The 15,202-nt window shown below is 39.4% G+C and overlaps 1 protein-coding gene across 1 annotated transcript in view; it reads right to left on the minus strand.

The window, feature by feature from the left end:
- Positions 1 to 264: 264 nt before the first annotated feature.
- atp6v1ba (ATPase, H+ transporting, lysosomal, V1 subunit B, member a) overlaps positions 265 to 15,202 on the minus strand; it is a 25,700-nt gene continuing 10,762 nt past the window's right edge. The window contains exons 2-14 of the mRNA XM_015059899.1: positions 14,527 to 14,582; positions 14,322 to 14,420; positions 13,088 to 13,181; positions 12,403 to 12,480; positions 9,792 to 9,931; positions 8,962 to 9,063; positions 6,743 to 6,840; positions 6,499 to 6,622; positions 4,099 to 4,249; positions 3,818 to 3,900; positions 2,853 to 2,957; positions 2,424 to 2,553; positions 265 to 785 (exon numbers count right to left, since the gene is read on the minus strand). Of these exons, the coding sequence (XP_014915385.1) occupies positions 643 to 785; positions 2,424 to 2,553; positions 2,853 to 2,957; positions 3,818 to 3,900; positions 4,099 to 4,249; positions 6,499 to 6,622; positions 6,743 to 6,840; positions 8,962 to 9,063; positions 9,792 to 9,931; positions 12,403 to 12,480; positions 13,088 to 13,181; positions 14,322 to 14,420; positions 14,527 to 14,582 (1,403 nt within the window). The 3' untranslated portion in view covers positions 265 to 642. The remainder of the gene's footprint in view (positions 786 to 2,423; positions 2,554 to 2,852; positions 2,958 to 3,817; positions 3,901 to 4,098; positions 4,250 to 6,498; positions 6,623 to 6,742; positions 6,841 to 8,961; positions 9,064 to 9,791; positions 9,932 to 12,402; positions 12,481 to 13,087; positions 13,182 to 14,321; positions 14,421 to 14,526; positions 14,583 to 15,202) is intronic.

Here is a 15,202-nt window from a genome sequence, read left to right on the forward strand (position 1 = left end):
GGTCCTTTTATATCCCCCCTTTTTTGGGGGATTTTTAAAAAGAATTTAAATAAATGGGGCTGGAAAAAAAAAAAAAAAAAAAAAAAAAAAAAAAAAAAAGAAATTAACAGCAGCTTTCTGCAAGCAACGACAAAAAAAACCCAAACAAAAAACATGACAATAAAAGCATTTTCAGTTAATAGCAATACGGTACTAGGAAGTTGAATCAATGACGTTTAAATTTGTCCCTTAATTTAGAAATATAGATGCAACTTTCTTTACCTGGTTTGTTTCTGGAGTCAACGTGTGTTGATCGACAGAAGGTTATAATAAATAAGGACTGATCTCAAACTACTATGATATGTTCACCAGTTTGCACTTAAAAACAGATACTAGAACCACCAACACTTTCCACTCTTGACTGGAGAATACAGATAAACTACAGTACAACCACATATTGGAAAGGTCTGTCCTCTTCCTGAATGAGGGTAAGGGGAGGGCGGAGGTGATTTATGGACAGAGTAGACCTGGAGGTGAAAAGTGAAGATGAGCCGAGGCTTGACGACACAAGCTGCCGAGGCCATGAGGGTGAAAGATTGTAGGTGAGGAAAAAGGGAAGGAAAAAAAACGAGAGGAGAGGAGAGAGGCGGACCTAAACGAGCCTTAGTGGCGAGCAGCAGATTCTCTGGGGTAGAACTCAGCCAAGGTGCTCTGAGGAATCCTCTTCAGCATCTCCTTGGGGAAAATTCGCAGCAGCTGCCAGCCGATGTCCAGAGTCTCGAAAACAGTCCTGTTGTCATACGGGCCTGAGAGAGAGCAGGGCCACACACATTAACCACCAGAACCCCATACGCCACATCCACTCAAACAGTTCAGAGAAAGGCAAGGTGGTAGGTGAGCATAAAACAATCAGACAATTATTTATCAGTTTAGTTTTAAACCCAGATTAAAGGCTGATTTGAACACTTTGAAAGATCTAGAGATCCATGGACTTGGCTAAGGGCAGAAATTGACATGAACATTTTCAAGGTTTCCCCCAGAAAACTTGCTAAGCCTGGTGGTTGGGCACCAGGGCAGGCATTCATCCAGCGGCCTGTTGTGTTTTTGAGTTAAATTTTTTTTAAAGTTGACAAAAAGTTTGAAAATATCACTAGATAATTAAGTGTTATTAAAAGACTGGCAAGATTAATGTCTGAACACCAACTGTAAAGTCTTAAAATGCAAACATTTTAAAAAGACTTTAAATAATCAATGCCTAGCCTGGTGGGGGCACAAGAAAAGCCTGGTGACCCGCCAGGCTTATAATACACTGAGGGAAACCCTGATTTTGCCAAACACCAGTATTCTCTGTTTGTTCTGCCATGACACTGGACAAGTATTTAAAATGCTCTTTTGAAATGTAAAAGTTTTTTTTCCTCATCATGGGCATAAATGTAAAATTTATTTTCAGCCTCTTGGTTATGTCTTTGAACCAATGATGTGTCTAAGAATAAGAAACGGCTCAACAAGACAGGTCACAATTGCACATACCGGCACTAATAAACACCTAAATTGATAAACGACCTTTAGGCATGTTGTACGTTTTAGCCAAACCTCATCCTCCTGGACTGATTCCAGTAGGAGGCCCTGACTAGGCTTGTTATTGAAATAGTGCCTAATGGCTGAACTGAATATACAGATTGGCCTTCCTGTCCAATTCCGCTCAGAAAATATCCTCGCTTACAGCACAAATGGCTTTCTCCCTTTCACTCGGATTCTTTCTGGTTGATTTCTGACAGGGCCAATCAGTGAACAGAAGGAGAAGTTATGAACGATGATATCAATTTTCTGTGCCATTTTAGACTTCTAGTCCACTTGTCGTTTTAGCAATGGCAGCAAAGGAAGTGAATGAAGCCGTTCAGTCCTTGTTGGTCACAATTCTAAATATTGAATTAACAATAACAGCCGCCTCGTTCAGCTCAGCATTTCCCATCTGGAGGATGGTTGTTTACAACACAGGCAACTACAGGTAAGCTTCAGCGTTAGTGATTGGGTAAAATTTAAAATCTGTCCACGCCTCAAGGAAGCAATCATTTCTCAACAGCCAAGAGCCCAGACCCTCTGGACAAAGCAGAGTGTAGTACAAGGGTCTGGTTTTCACTGAATATGTAGTGAAGGGTAAGTTTATCTTTCCAGCAGCTCTACAGTATAGGCTTTCAAAGAACCCTACATTTTAGGTGCAGCGGCCAGAAAAATGTCTTTTTACCTATTGTTATATTTGAAGTCAAAAACATGTATGTCTATATGTATGTATGTATGTATGCATGTATGAACAATGACATTGTTTTATTTATATATATATATATATATATATATATATATATATATATATATATATATATATATATATATATATATGGTATCTGAAACAACTTCATCACAAGTTATTGTTTTTCGTTTTTTACCCTGAGCAATAAAATTCTTCTCAAACTTCTGCAGGAACTCCAGGTAGAGGAGATCGTCAGAGGTAAGGGCCTCCTCTCCCACCACAGCCTTCATGGCCTGGACATCTTTACCGATGGCGTAACAGGCATACTGGAAGCAAACACAGGGACACATCATGGTCTTGATGATGGCTGCTCTTTCAACATCACTGGCTACACCTTAAACCAGTGGTGCCTGGAGGGCCGGCATCCTAACTGTTTTAGTTCTCTCCCTGGTTTAACGTATCTGGCTCAAATGATGGCTCATTCGATTGTCTAAGAACACTACTGACATGCTGAGGAGGTTCTTACTACCACCAGGGAGGAATTAAAACACGCAGGATGCCGGCCCTCCAGGACCGACTTTGGGCACCACTGCCTTAAACTATTGCCTTGGACGGGATTTGTTACCAGCTGGTTGGACACATCGGCATGGTCTTTCCTGGTCATCCCTTCACCAATAGCTGACTTCATCAGACGAGAGAGCGAGGGCAGCACGTTAATGGGTGGGTAGATCTAAAACACACAAGTGTACAGTGTGTAATGAACAGAGCTGAGCAGGGAGCAGGAACATTTAGTAACACTTTTATTCTCTCTCAGAATATCATATCCCAGAATGCAGAAGCTCACTATGTTCATTTACAGAATGAATGGTTTACTGACTAATGGGGGCGATGAGAGCAGCACGGCTTCGCTGATGTAAACATCTAGGATTAAAGTCTGTTCTGGATAACTTTAAGAAAACTTCAGCATTCGTGTTCACCATCTGGAATGTTTCAAACAGATGTGCAACTGGTGGGACTGATTTCCTGTTATAAAATTCCACCTAGCCCAGTCGCAATAAATCAATTAATTCATTAATGATAAATTAAAACAAGCTCAATGATTCCCATTTGCATAATTTATCGTTTTTTATCGTCGGTCCTAACCAGCCCTTTTTTGGAAGCACAGTTTTGTTTACATGCTTCAGAACTAATTGTATTTTTTTGTTTATTTATTTTGGATATTTAAAATGACTTCCTGTCGCAGTGATAAATGTTCTTTAGGATTTACAGTAAATCTTATTGATCTTTGACAAAGGGCTCTTGCATTATTATGCCATTTCCATTACATTACTTTAAAATGGTCTGAAAACATTATCGTTTATCACAATAACTTAAGTGACAATTTATCGCCAGCAAAATTTGTTATCCTAATCCCAGATAAATAAATAAATATATAAATAAATAAATATATAAATAAGAAGACTACTACTACATTACAATACACCATTTTCTTGCAGTGCTTAGAGCACAACAGGGACTCAGAATTTTGCTTTGTTTTAGGCGACGAAGAGCAAGACATGTTCATATGAAGAGCTTCGGAAATTCTCCAACCTGTCTGTTGTGCAGCTGTCTGTCGACGTAGACCTGGCCCTCTGTGATGTATCCAGTGAGATCAGGAATTGGATGGGTAATGTCTGGGACACAAAAACAAAAGTTCCCACAATTTAAAATGTGTCCTTAAAAATACAAACCCCAGCCGTATTCAATAACTGTAGTAGAAGAAATACTTGACAAAATTAAACAATCGTGACTCCTCGTAGTGCCGGAGAAGGTTGATAAAACCGTAGTCTGAATAAACTACGAGAGCCACGGAGTGCATTGCTGCTGCTCACCGTCGTTGGGCATGGTGAGGATGGGGATCTGGGTGATGGAGCCGTTCCTTCCCTCTACTCGGCCGGCGCGCTCGTAGATGGTGGCCAGGTCAGTGTACATGTAACCCGGGAAGCCTCGGCGGCCGGGCACTTCCTCTCGAGCAGCAGAAACCTGACAGACGAAAAAAATAAGTTATTTTGTCAAAGAACACAAGAAGCCATTACTTCTCAGTTCAATCGCTTTCTGTCCTCTCTGAGCTGGCACTGATTCAGAGTTTCAGATAAAATAAATATAATTCTATCAGACAAAGGTCATCTAAAAGAAAAAAGGCAAACAAGACCGTTTTGATTAATGTCATTTATTAAAGCTGACATATGTAACGTTTTTAACAAAAAGCTTTATTGCATATTTGTTAGAATTATCACAAATTTGTGACTGTACAATACCATGTTATGTCATAAAGTACTAAATTGATAACATTTATTCAAAGTTTCTTACTCTGTCGTTTCAGCCAGCAACTATGTGGATAAATAATTTGGGTTTTTTTTTTTTTGGGGGGGGGGAAGTGATAACTTCTTAATGAGGCGTCAGCGGAGGCAAACATCAGCTGCCCTATGTTGCAAATTCTGCTTCCAGACGCTCCACGGAAATGACTGAGAGCAAAGCTGACATCAAGTCAAGTGAAATCGGAGTAAGAAGGTAAGAAAATGCATCCCATTTATCCTTGGATTCAAAGGTTAATGGGCACGGTGCACTCGTGAACAGTCGACTCAATGCGACAAAACTCAACCTTCACATATGAATGAGAATGGAAGTAAGTGATGATGTCCTGGCTCTTTGTATGGACTGAATTACCCACAAAGCTGTCTGGGTATTAGCTGACAATTGCTGCAGCTGTACATGGACCAAGGTTATGGCCAGCCACCACAGAAAGGGAACATGCACATGCATCATTTAAAGACCTCCATTGTGCTGGAGACACATTGAGACAGCAAACCGTACGGCACGGGAAGGAGGATTCCAGCGGCACAATGGGCAGAGACAAGAGGCTTGAATTCTGCTCAGGTTCCTGAGAATTCATTCGTTTTCCCTCTGTGTGCCCTCAGTCAGGTCTTTTGTGTTCACGTTTTTCAGTTCCGGACCATGTTTGGCTTTTTTTTTTTTTCTCCCTTAGAAATTCCACAAATTAAACATTTTAGTTTGCTTGTTTGTTTTGTGTGAAATGAGACAAACACTTGTTGTTTCTTTATTTTCCCAGAACACTAAAGAAGGGTGGGAATACACACCAAAGACCACGCTCTGTAGAAAATAAAACTGTTCACTAAAGTAGAAGAGCGTATAAACAGAGAAGAAATCCAAGGTTTCTCCTTACTTCAGTAGTTCCACTTGCAGAGTCACAGCTCTGTTGAGCCATCCACTCCCTCAGCTCTGGGCAGTGGAACTCTTCATAAATAAAATAGACCCTATTAACAATTTAATTCTCGGTATATCCATGGTAACAAGGTCATAAAATAGTTTGGCACTGACGGAAATAATGGATCTGGGTTTAGATTGTTCAATTCTATCCGAGTTATCCACAGTATTAGCTTCATCTAACCCATCAAACTGTATGTTAGACCACATACTCAGCTAATTATTTAAAAGCGAAAAAGTGAAGTTCTACGTTTAGAACTTTTTTTAAATTGCCGTAATAAATTAAATAGCTACTTTTACTGGTAACACTTTATTTGACGGGGTGTGCATAAGACTGACATGACAGTGTCATAAACATGACATAACATCTGTTATGAACATGAAGGAGCCTTTAGGATCTCTATGAGTGTCATCATGAAGTGTCATTTGGTAAATAATGACACTTTTAATGCAAAGTCAGGACTTGTAATGGTCTTTCAATGCAACTTTTAGAGCAACTTTGCATTAAAAGTGTCCTTATTTACAGAATGACACTTCATGATAACACTCAGACATTCATGAAGACTCCATCATCTTCATAACAGATGCTATGTCATGTTTATGACACTGTCAGGTCAGTCTTATGCACATCCCGTCAAATAAATTGTTACCCTTTTACCTACTTTCTCCGAGAGCTGTTTGAGAAGTTTGAGTCAGGTCTTAGAGCTCATCACTGCAATGGAAAAAAGCAACAGTGAAAGTCACTAATAATTTCATCCAGTTGGCCACACTGTTCTCTTAAAAAGGCTCGAACATGTGGTAGGGATCTGGAGAACAGCACCGGGCTGTTTGGATCCTGTTGGACAGACTCCACTTTGTTTATGTCACTAGTGAATCGTCTTCACTCTCCAGGGTAACTTATAAAGCACCACAGGGTTCAGTGCTTGGGCCAGTTCCATTTCCAATGCTTTCACTTGCTACAATGATCACTGCACACATGTCAGATGTTGTAGAAATGGTTCTAGTACCTCTCTCAGGGCTTCAGCATAGGAGCTCATGTCAGTGAGGATGACCAGAACGTGTTTCTCACATTGGTAAGCCAGGTACTCTGCTGTGGTCAACGCCAGGCGAGGTGTAATTATGCGCTCAATTCTGATAAGGAACAGAAAACATATAAAAACACTCAACTTTGCTAAACTAAAGAAAGAAAATGAAATGGTGTTCCGGTGTAAAGCCACAGAAGACAGTAAACGGTTTCTATGTGTGTCTTACGTGGGATCGTTAGCCAGGTTGAGGAAAAGGCAGACGTTGTCCATGGAGCCATTTTCCTCAAAGTCCGACTTAAAGAATCGAGCGGTTTCCATGTTGACCTGAGACAACACAAGGTCATTAAGAATCTTTCGTTCAATCATTCTGACCACAACCAATATTCACACATTTTATCAGAAACACTGTTGGAAAGCTCAGATAGGTTTAAAGATCAAAGTTTGATCTCCGAGCATTAAATATCAATGGTATATTATTATTCTGTGCTTAAAGAATAATAATAATTTTAAAAAATGAAATAAAAGCTAAAGGGAGATGGTTTCAAAATCAGTGGGTTAACTGGAACAAAAAGTATTGCGGTAATTTCCTATCAGACAGAGACAGAACTGGGGGTCATTGGTGCAGCATCTTCTGCTCGCTCAGTGATTGTTTTAGTTTAAGAAAGTGATGCATTGATGTCTAATGATCAGCATTCCTGATGAACAAGCCCCGTCAACGCCGGTTCAGACTGCAGTAAACAACGTGACGTAATGTCTAAGAAAAAAGATTTGATGTAAATATTTCTAACATACTGAACACAGAATCTTAGTTGAATTTTTAAACCTCATGTATGAAGTTCAAAAACTATGGGTGGGGGCAGGGGGCAGTGGCAGTCCCCCATGGCTGTAAGTACATCTTCCCAACTTGATTAAATTATTTGATTTTGCGGATTTATCCTTTTGTTTTACTGTGAAGCAGTTTATCTGATACACAAAAGTAAATTCTCTTCCTGAAAGCCCGAAAGACCAACGCTTCAGCAAAAACGCCTCTTCTAAATGTCAAACCTACATTTTCTCATTTGTAGTCATTTACAGTAAACCACCGGATGTGATGAGGTCATTCTTTCATCCGTTTACATGACTGAAAGGAAACAGAATTAAAAATTGATTCAGCCATGTCTCCCCAGTTAAACAGTAAGCAGTGTTTCCCTCAGTGCATTATAAGCCTGTGAAAGTCACTAATAATTTCATCCAGTTGGCCACACTGTTCTCTTAGAAAGGCTCAAACATGCGGTAGGGATCTGAGGAACAGCAGGCTTTACTTGTGCCCCCACCAGGCTAAGCATTGTTAATTTATTAACTGTTTGTTTTTTTGTTTTTTAAATGACTGCCTTTTATAAGACTTTATACTTGGTGTTCAGGTATTGATCTTCCAGTCTTCTAAAAATGCATAACTATAAAATGATATTTTTAAATTTTCTGTCAATTTTAAATATTTTTTAACTCAAGAACAAGGTGGGGGCTGGATGACTGCCGTAGCGTCCCGAGCGCCGGGCTTAGCAAGTTTTCTGGGGGAAACCTTGAATAAGGTTTACTGAAAACGTATATGATGGACGGGCGACCCGTCATTGGTGCTCAGTGACCTTGGTAGAAGCAACTTGGGGTCCTACCAAATGGTGCACACATTGGGAGGATGAATGATGAAGAATAGTACAATAACAGGATAAATTTTCCCCATGCAAAATTTGGGTACAAAATTCATCATAAATTAGTGTCAATTTAATCAATAAAAATAGTCAGATTATTTGGTTGACTAGGCGCTGAAGGAAGAGAATATTATGATGATAGATGTTGAATTATTAAAGCTGAATTAGAGACAGAAAAAAGCCAGAGAACCTGAGCTGTGCAAGAGTGAAAAAAAAAAAAACTATTAATGCTTTCCGTTTGCTCCCCTCCCACCCGCCCGCCCCGCAATAAAGATATGCAGTGCTGTTACAATATGCATCATTTCCTTTTGAAAATGCACATCCATGTGCCTCTTCACATGCTACTGCCCAATGAAAGGCAGAAGGACAGATCAGCATTTAGCTAGAGAGACACAAACCCTTGTGTGCATGTGTGTGTCGGGAGAGGGTCAAGTTGTCACAAAGGAGGCATTACTGCAGCCAGAAGGAGCAGCTGAGAGGCAGAGAACCTGACACTGCCATGCCTGAAGGTGTGAAAAGACTGTTGAATAAGGAACTTCCCTTCGTGGCTGGAGAATATGCTCACAAGTGCAGAAGTAAAAAGATGAACTTAAAGGTTAAATCCACCTTATGAATAAAAGGGAACGTTGGAGAAAGCGGGCAAGGCGTCACCTCAGGGATTAGCAGTGCAAATTCAGGCTGACTTTAGAGACGGGGGTCGATAGGAGAGTGGGGGCCTGTGGCTGGTTACAAACCTGCAGGATGTCATTTGTTTGCTTACCCCCATGGCTGCAAAGACAATGGCAAAGTTCTCAGCGCTGTAATCCATCACGTCCTTGGGCTTCTGCACGAGGCCAGCCTGGCGACAGATCTGAGCAGCGATCTGAAAGGAGAGCAGCACACGTAAAGCCACTCTTCTGGTTTCTATGCCAGATAGTTTTCTGGTTGGGTTGATGCAACGCATCAAGGCTGGCTCCAAGTGATTCACATGAAGCATTATTATTATGAATAGGCAACAGACAAACTGTCCTAAGAAGATATAACTACAATAGGAAAAAAAAAATTTAAAAGCAAACCATTGCCAAGGTAAAAATCACATGAAGGTTAAGTGAGCCAGTTTTAACAAGCTCTTAGCTCGTCTGTTTGTCCCAAATTCTGTTTGTCCAAACTGAGGTGGCATTAGAGAGTTCACCATTTTGAATAGGGTTAGGGATCTCATTGCCATTTTTCAGATTAGAGCAATTTAGGGTCCAGTCTAAACAGCTGAAGACATAATGAACTAGCTTTGTTTGTCTGCAAGTTGTAAGAAAATACGAACGATGGGATTTGCTCATCTCTGGTGTAATCTCTGGGGTTCGGATGGGTTACTCCAACCTTCCAGTAAGTACATCATCTCAACTGCACTTTTACAAATCGATTTACTTGTAAAATTGATGAAGAGCTCAATAGTTATTTTACCAGCTGTGGAATTATGCCCCACTCTAGAGCCAGTGACTAGTCCTTTACTAAAAGTATATATCCATTTTTTTAATCACTACATTTATTAATATATTCTTGACATATTTCAGAACTGGATGAAAGGAAAACTATGAATGAACCTGAAGGTCTCACCTCGTTATGGGGCAGCCCAGCAGCAGAGAAGATGGGAATCTTCTGCCCTCTGGCAATGCTGTTCATGCCGTCGATGGCAGAGATGCCGGTCTGAATCATCTCCTCGGGGTAGATACGGCACTGAGGATTAATGGGCTGACCTGCGATCGAACACAAACACACTTAAGCTTTCAGAAGACGTTGTCTTTTGTTTTTCTTTAAAAAGAAAAATCAGCTGTGCTGCAAAGAATGCCTTCTTTTAACTGAGGAACTGATTCAATTAACTCAAGAAATCAATATTCCTTTTTTAGATTTGAATATACACAGTAAAAAGTTGAGATGACATGTTTCCACGGCCCGCCCCCCCAACCCACATCAACCCCAGAAAACTGATGCGATGATGGACCTGGTTCTGAGACTCCAGTCACACTGAAACGTCCATCTCAACAAGTTCAAATATCACTGGAGATCCATTTATTTCAGGGAGTAATTTCACCATTTATCTCTGTTGATGTATTGTTCTACACACAACTAAAGAACATGCAACACTTAATTTCATAGAATAATACATCAGGCAAATAATAAAATAATAATAATAATTAGGCCTGTCACGATAACAAATTTTGCTGAGCGACTAATTGTCTAAAAAATTATTGTGATAAACGATAATATTGTTTCAAGACCTTTTGACACTCATTTCATAGAAATGACTAATAATGCATGTGATTTCCTGCTATAGGTACATGCACTTTATTTTCAAAAGAACACATAACACTGGAACTAATAAACTAAATAAACAAAACAACCAAAAACAGAAAGGATTCTTAGTCTCCATTAACAAAAAAAACGTACTTGAATAAAAACTAAACAACATAAAGCGAAAATAGAAATAAATACTCCATTCAACCAAAAGAGTGCAGATTGTGAAGTCTGTATACTATATTGCCTTTCAGTAATCACTAGATTTAAATAGAGAAGACGGGCACATTCGACTACCTAATGCAGTAGTTCACACTACACGATCTTTTGCCCCCATTTTCCCCTTATGATAATCTTAGAATGTTGGCCGATCTAAGATTGTCGCTGGTGATTTCATAACCAATCATCCTGCAGTGTGTGGTGTGTTACGGTAGGTCGTTGTGGCCGCTCCGATTTAAATCAGGAGGTTTCCCTGACTGGAAGCGTTAACGCAGCCTGTTGAATGTGATAGGTAGTCAATCAGAAAGCCTGGATTCTCCTCCATGCTTTTTGAGGGGGAATTACGGAGGGGAATCCTAAACAGCTGACACAGTGCAACTGAGATGACATGTGGAAACAACATTAATGTTTATTCAACATTTCATGCAAAGAATATAGAAATGACAAGGGGAGGAGTTGAAGCCAAATTGCTACCGTAGTTGATAAACCCAGTAAGTTTTCAGCTGTTATTCGTTAACGTGACATAAAGAGGTTATAATGATTTTCATTCAGTCAGGACTTTAAGCTGACTCTAGCTACATGCATTGCAGGTAGATTCTAGTAAAGCATTGATTAATCCCTGGTTTTAACATGAATTAACTGGACTTGTAGCCCTTATTTTGTGCCCAGGTGGCTGGACACCACATGGCACGATCAAACCCGATCGAACCGTTATACCTAGGATTTCTGTCGGCTAATGTGTGGTCTCAGGTTCTGAAAATGGGCCGACAACTCATGTAGTGTGCGCTGGACATTGCACTAAGGAAATGAGGAAGGGAGGGTCAGTGGAGAGCACCGGAGCTGAGCTTTTTTTCATTCAGTGTCGGCAACAGAAAGAATAAAAGGCAGGAAGAGACGATAAAGCCGATAATTAAAATGAGGTCGATAGGTTTAATTTATCGTGCGATTAATTGATTTATCATTTAATGTGACAGGCCTAGTAATAATAATAATAAACACTTTAATCCAGAAATGTGGACTTAATGGAAAGCACTTAATACCTGCCTAAAGGTTGTTGTTTTCAAAAACTTCTGATCTGACACTAAAGAGTGTCATGAGTATTAAATGTCATTGCAAATATACTTCTGGTTGTTTAAAATAAAAGCTCTTCCTGCTGGAATAATCCAGAAACTTCACATTAACAGGAGCTAACCTATTTCTGCTGATAAAAATGAATTGTCATTTTTCAGGCTGAAAAACGACACCTTATTAATATCTACAAAATATAGATATTCATTTAAAAATATATGTTTAGAAAACAAATATGTTGAAGAACATGCATTAAGGACAAAACATCATAAATTTTAAAAACCTAAACACTGAGCCAAACTTTAAGAAACATTACAATTTAGAACGAAAAGCAAACTTAGTATTCCAGTGGTCTTAGGGTAACCCTAACCTTTCCACTGCAAGGTGAAATGATTTGCAAAATTTCCATGTAAATCATCAGAAAACATTTTTTTAGAAATAATGAGGTCATAGCCCCATGTGACCCATACTGCTTTGCTATATTTCAGCAAATGCTTTAAATCGTAATTTGCATGTGGAAATGTCTGGATAAAGCCCCAAAGCTCTCTGTATGCAGAGTGTTCCTGCTCATAACGGTACACAGTGACCTGCCAACTTTGCAACACTTCTTTATTTAAAATGTTCAAAAAGCAAAACGAGGCCATACCCATGATGTCCAAGTAGTCTTCAGCCAGAACGCTGGGACCGCGGTCAATGGGTTTGCCTGAGCCATTGAACACACGCCCTGAAAACAAGATTTTATTTTTATTATTATTTTTTTAGTCAACAATTAATCATGTCTTCGATTGGATAAATGTCTGCCTGATTTATATGGCAGATGAATTCATTACTAAGACAGCAATAAAAAGAAATTTAGTAGATTATTCCCTCAGATGTGTGATCTATTCTGTTTTCTGTCAAACTCTTAAGGGAGACTATAAGTACGGGTCTATTGGCTCTCGTCAAACCCACAAGTAGCAAGTACAAATAATTAATTATATATTCAGGGACATGATTAATGACACTTGAGAAACAAAAGCAGATTTACTTTCTGTTTGCACTCAAATGTATTTAACCTTGCGCTGCACTGAGATAATCACATTGATTGAGACATTCAGGAACATCAAATGAAGCCTTTGATTCAGGGTATATTTTGTTCAGTTTACCAAGGAGTCAGATGATTCAAGTAAATTAGCACAGAGGAGGTGAAAATGAAAAAAAAGGCATATAATAGCAGAGGTGTCTGTAAATAAAAAATAAAATAATAAAAATTAAAAAAAAAACACAGCTAAATCTGAGTCGAAATGTCTTAGGTTTAATAAGTAAATTTGAAGGAAGTGTGGGATTTGTACCCAACATGTCTTCTGACACCGGGGTCCGCAGGATGTCACCAGTGAATTCGCAGGCCGTCTTCTTGGCATCAATGCCCGACGTCCCCTCAAACACCTGCAGCGACACAAACACAAACGGAACGTGGCACGGCTGAAAACATTCTCCATACTGCACTGGAAATACCACCGTCGTTCACCAATAGTTAGAATCGCTGCATGACCTTATGAGTGATCTTCACTGAAATTAGTCTAAAATTTATACGCCTCATATTTTTAGGTTTATTTGAGGTCTCATTTTAATAATGTTTGTCGCAACTCTGCAAACATTTAACCTACATTAGCTAAAGCCGTCTCCTGCTTGTGAAAAAAGAAATCGGATGATCCAAACAAACAAAGAAAGTAATTATCAGACACACAAGTGGAAAAACACAGTGAATAAACACCATTGTAATATCACTGAATGTTCAAGGCAAATAGATTTTTGTTGCTTCCTGCAAACATGCATCATCTGGTTGTTTTTCTTCTTCTTTTTTAAGTTTTCAAAAATTTCCATGGTATTCAATCAATAATAGATTATCTGGTGTGGTCAGGAAACACACAGAGGATTCCAATAGAAAAGTTGCTTCCTTCACAAAGTGTTTGGTCATAATTTAGCTCCATCAATAGCAGCAGAAAATGCTAATACGATAAGGTGATGAGTTTTTTTTCTGTGTTGTCAGACTTAAAAAACAAGCAAAAAAAAAAAAAACACTTGAAATGTGTTATAAAAGAGATCATGCCTCAATTTACACAACTTCAAACAAAGTGACTGAAAGCTGATGTGGAGTTTCTGGACACATCTGGTCCCATAGTCACGATACAGGGATTTTGTGAAGTAAGGAAAAAAAGCCCTCTACAACAGGTTGTAGACGTAGGCCCTTTTTTTCTCTGTTCAGGAAGGACAAAGAAAGTAGACAACACCCCATCTACAATAATAAGAGGTGCGACTTATAACAAAACTAACCTGTAAGTTAAAAAACCTGATAGTTCAAATCACCCAGCCTTGTTCTTCCGTAAAACCTGCCATAAATAATTATTCAAGGAATTCCTAACCTAAAAAAAAGACCATTTACTCAATAAAAGTTTTTTTTCCACCTTCTTTCACTTGTGGCACGAGAGCTTAAGAAGACAGAGAGCAGAAACAGTCCCGAGTTTCTATCAGTGTGGCTATTGGTCGATTATTCTGCTCCTGCAGAGATCGTCCTCCGTTTCTCACCTGAACAACTGCCTTGCTGCCGATAACCTCCAAGACCTGGCCACTCCTCTTGGTGCCATCTGGGAGGGTCAGATGAACAATCTCAGCGTACCTGGGGAACTAACACATAGAAGGGGTTACGCATTTCAACTAAAGATGTTACAACTGTTCATCTAAAAATCCCAGGCTACAGTCAGGACATGGTGAACATTTCCAGTAGCCTCACCTTCACATTGTCCAGGATAACAAGAGGTCCGTTTACCCCAGACACAGTGGAATAGGCTGAAACACAAGACATCAATGCATTCATTTAGCAAACATAAATGAAATGAATGAAAACAACTCAACAAATCAAGAGCCAGAGAACCACATTAAATGTCTATTTTGACAAATACAATCTCATATTTTTCACAATTAATAAAAGAAAATCTCCCTTGTAAAAATAGAACTCAAAGCCAAAAATGTCTCATAAAGAAATCTTTAAATGGTAAACCAATTTCCGGTAAGCTTCCTTGCATCAAACTGGCAAATTGCATAGTCTGTATTGCCAAAAGTATTCGCTCGCCTGCCTTGACTCACATATGATCTTAAGTGACATCCCATTCCTAATCCATAGGGTTCAATATTTTGTTGGTCCACCCTCTGTAGCTAGAACAGCTTCAACTCTTCTGTGAAGGCTGTCCACAAGGTCTAGGAGTGTTTATGGGGATTTTTGTCCATTCTTCCAGAAGAGCATTTGTGAGGTCACAAACTGATGTTGGACAAGGAGGCCTGGCTCTCAGGCTCTCCTCTAATTCATCCCAAAGGTGTTCTATCAGGTTGAGGTCAGGACTCTGTGCAGGTCAGTCAAGTTCATCCACACCAGACTCTGTCATCCGTGTCTTTATGGACCTTGCTTTGTG

Source organism: Poecilia latipinna, unplaced genomic scaffold (genome assembly GCF_001443285.1).
Source record: "Poecilia latipinna isolate Pla-1442-1.1 unplaced genomic scaffold, P_latipinna-1.0 Scaffold1667, whole genome shotgun sequence".
Taxonomy (NCBI): domain Eukaryota; kingdom Metazoa; phylum Chordata; class Actinopteri; order Cyprinodontiformes; family Poeciliidae; genus Poecilia; species Poecilia latipinna.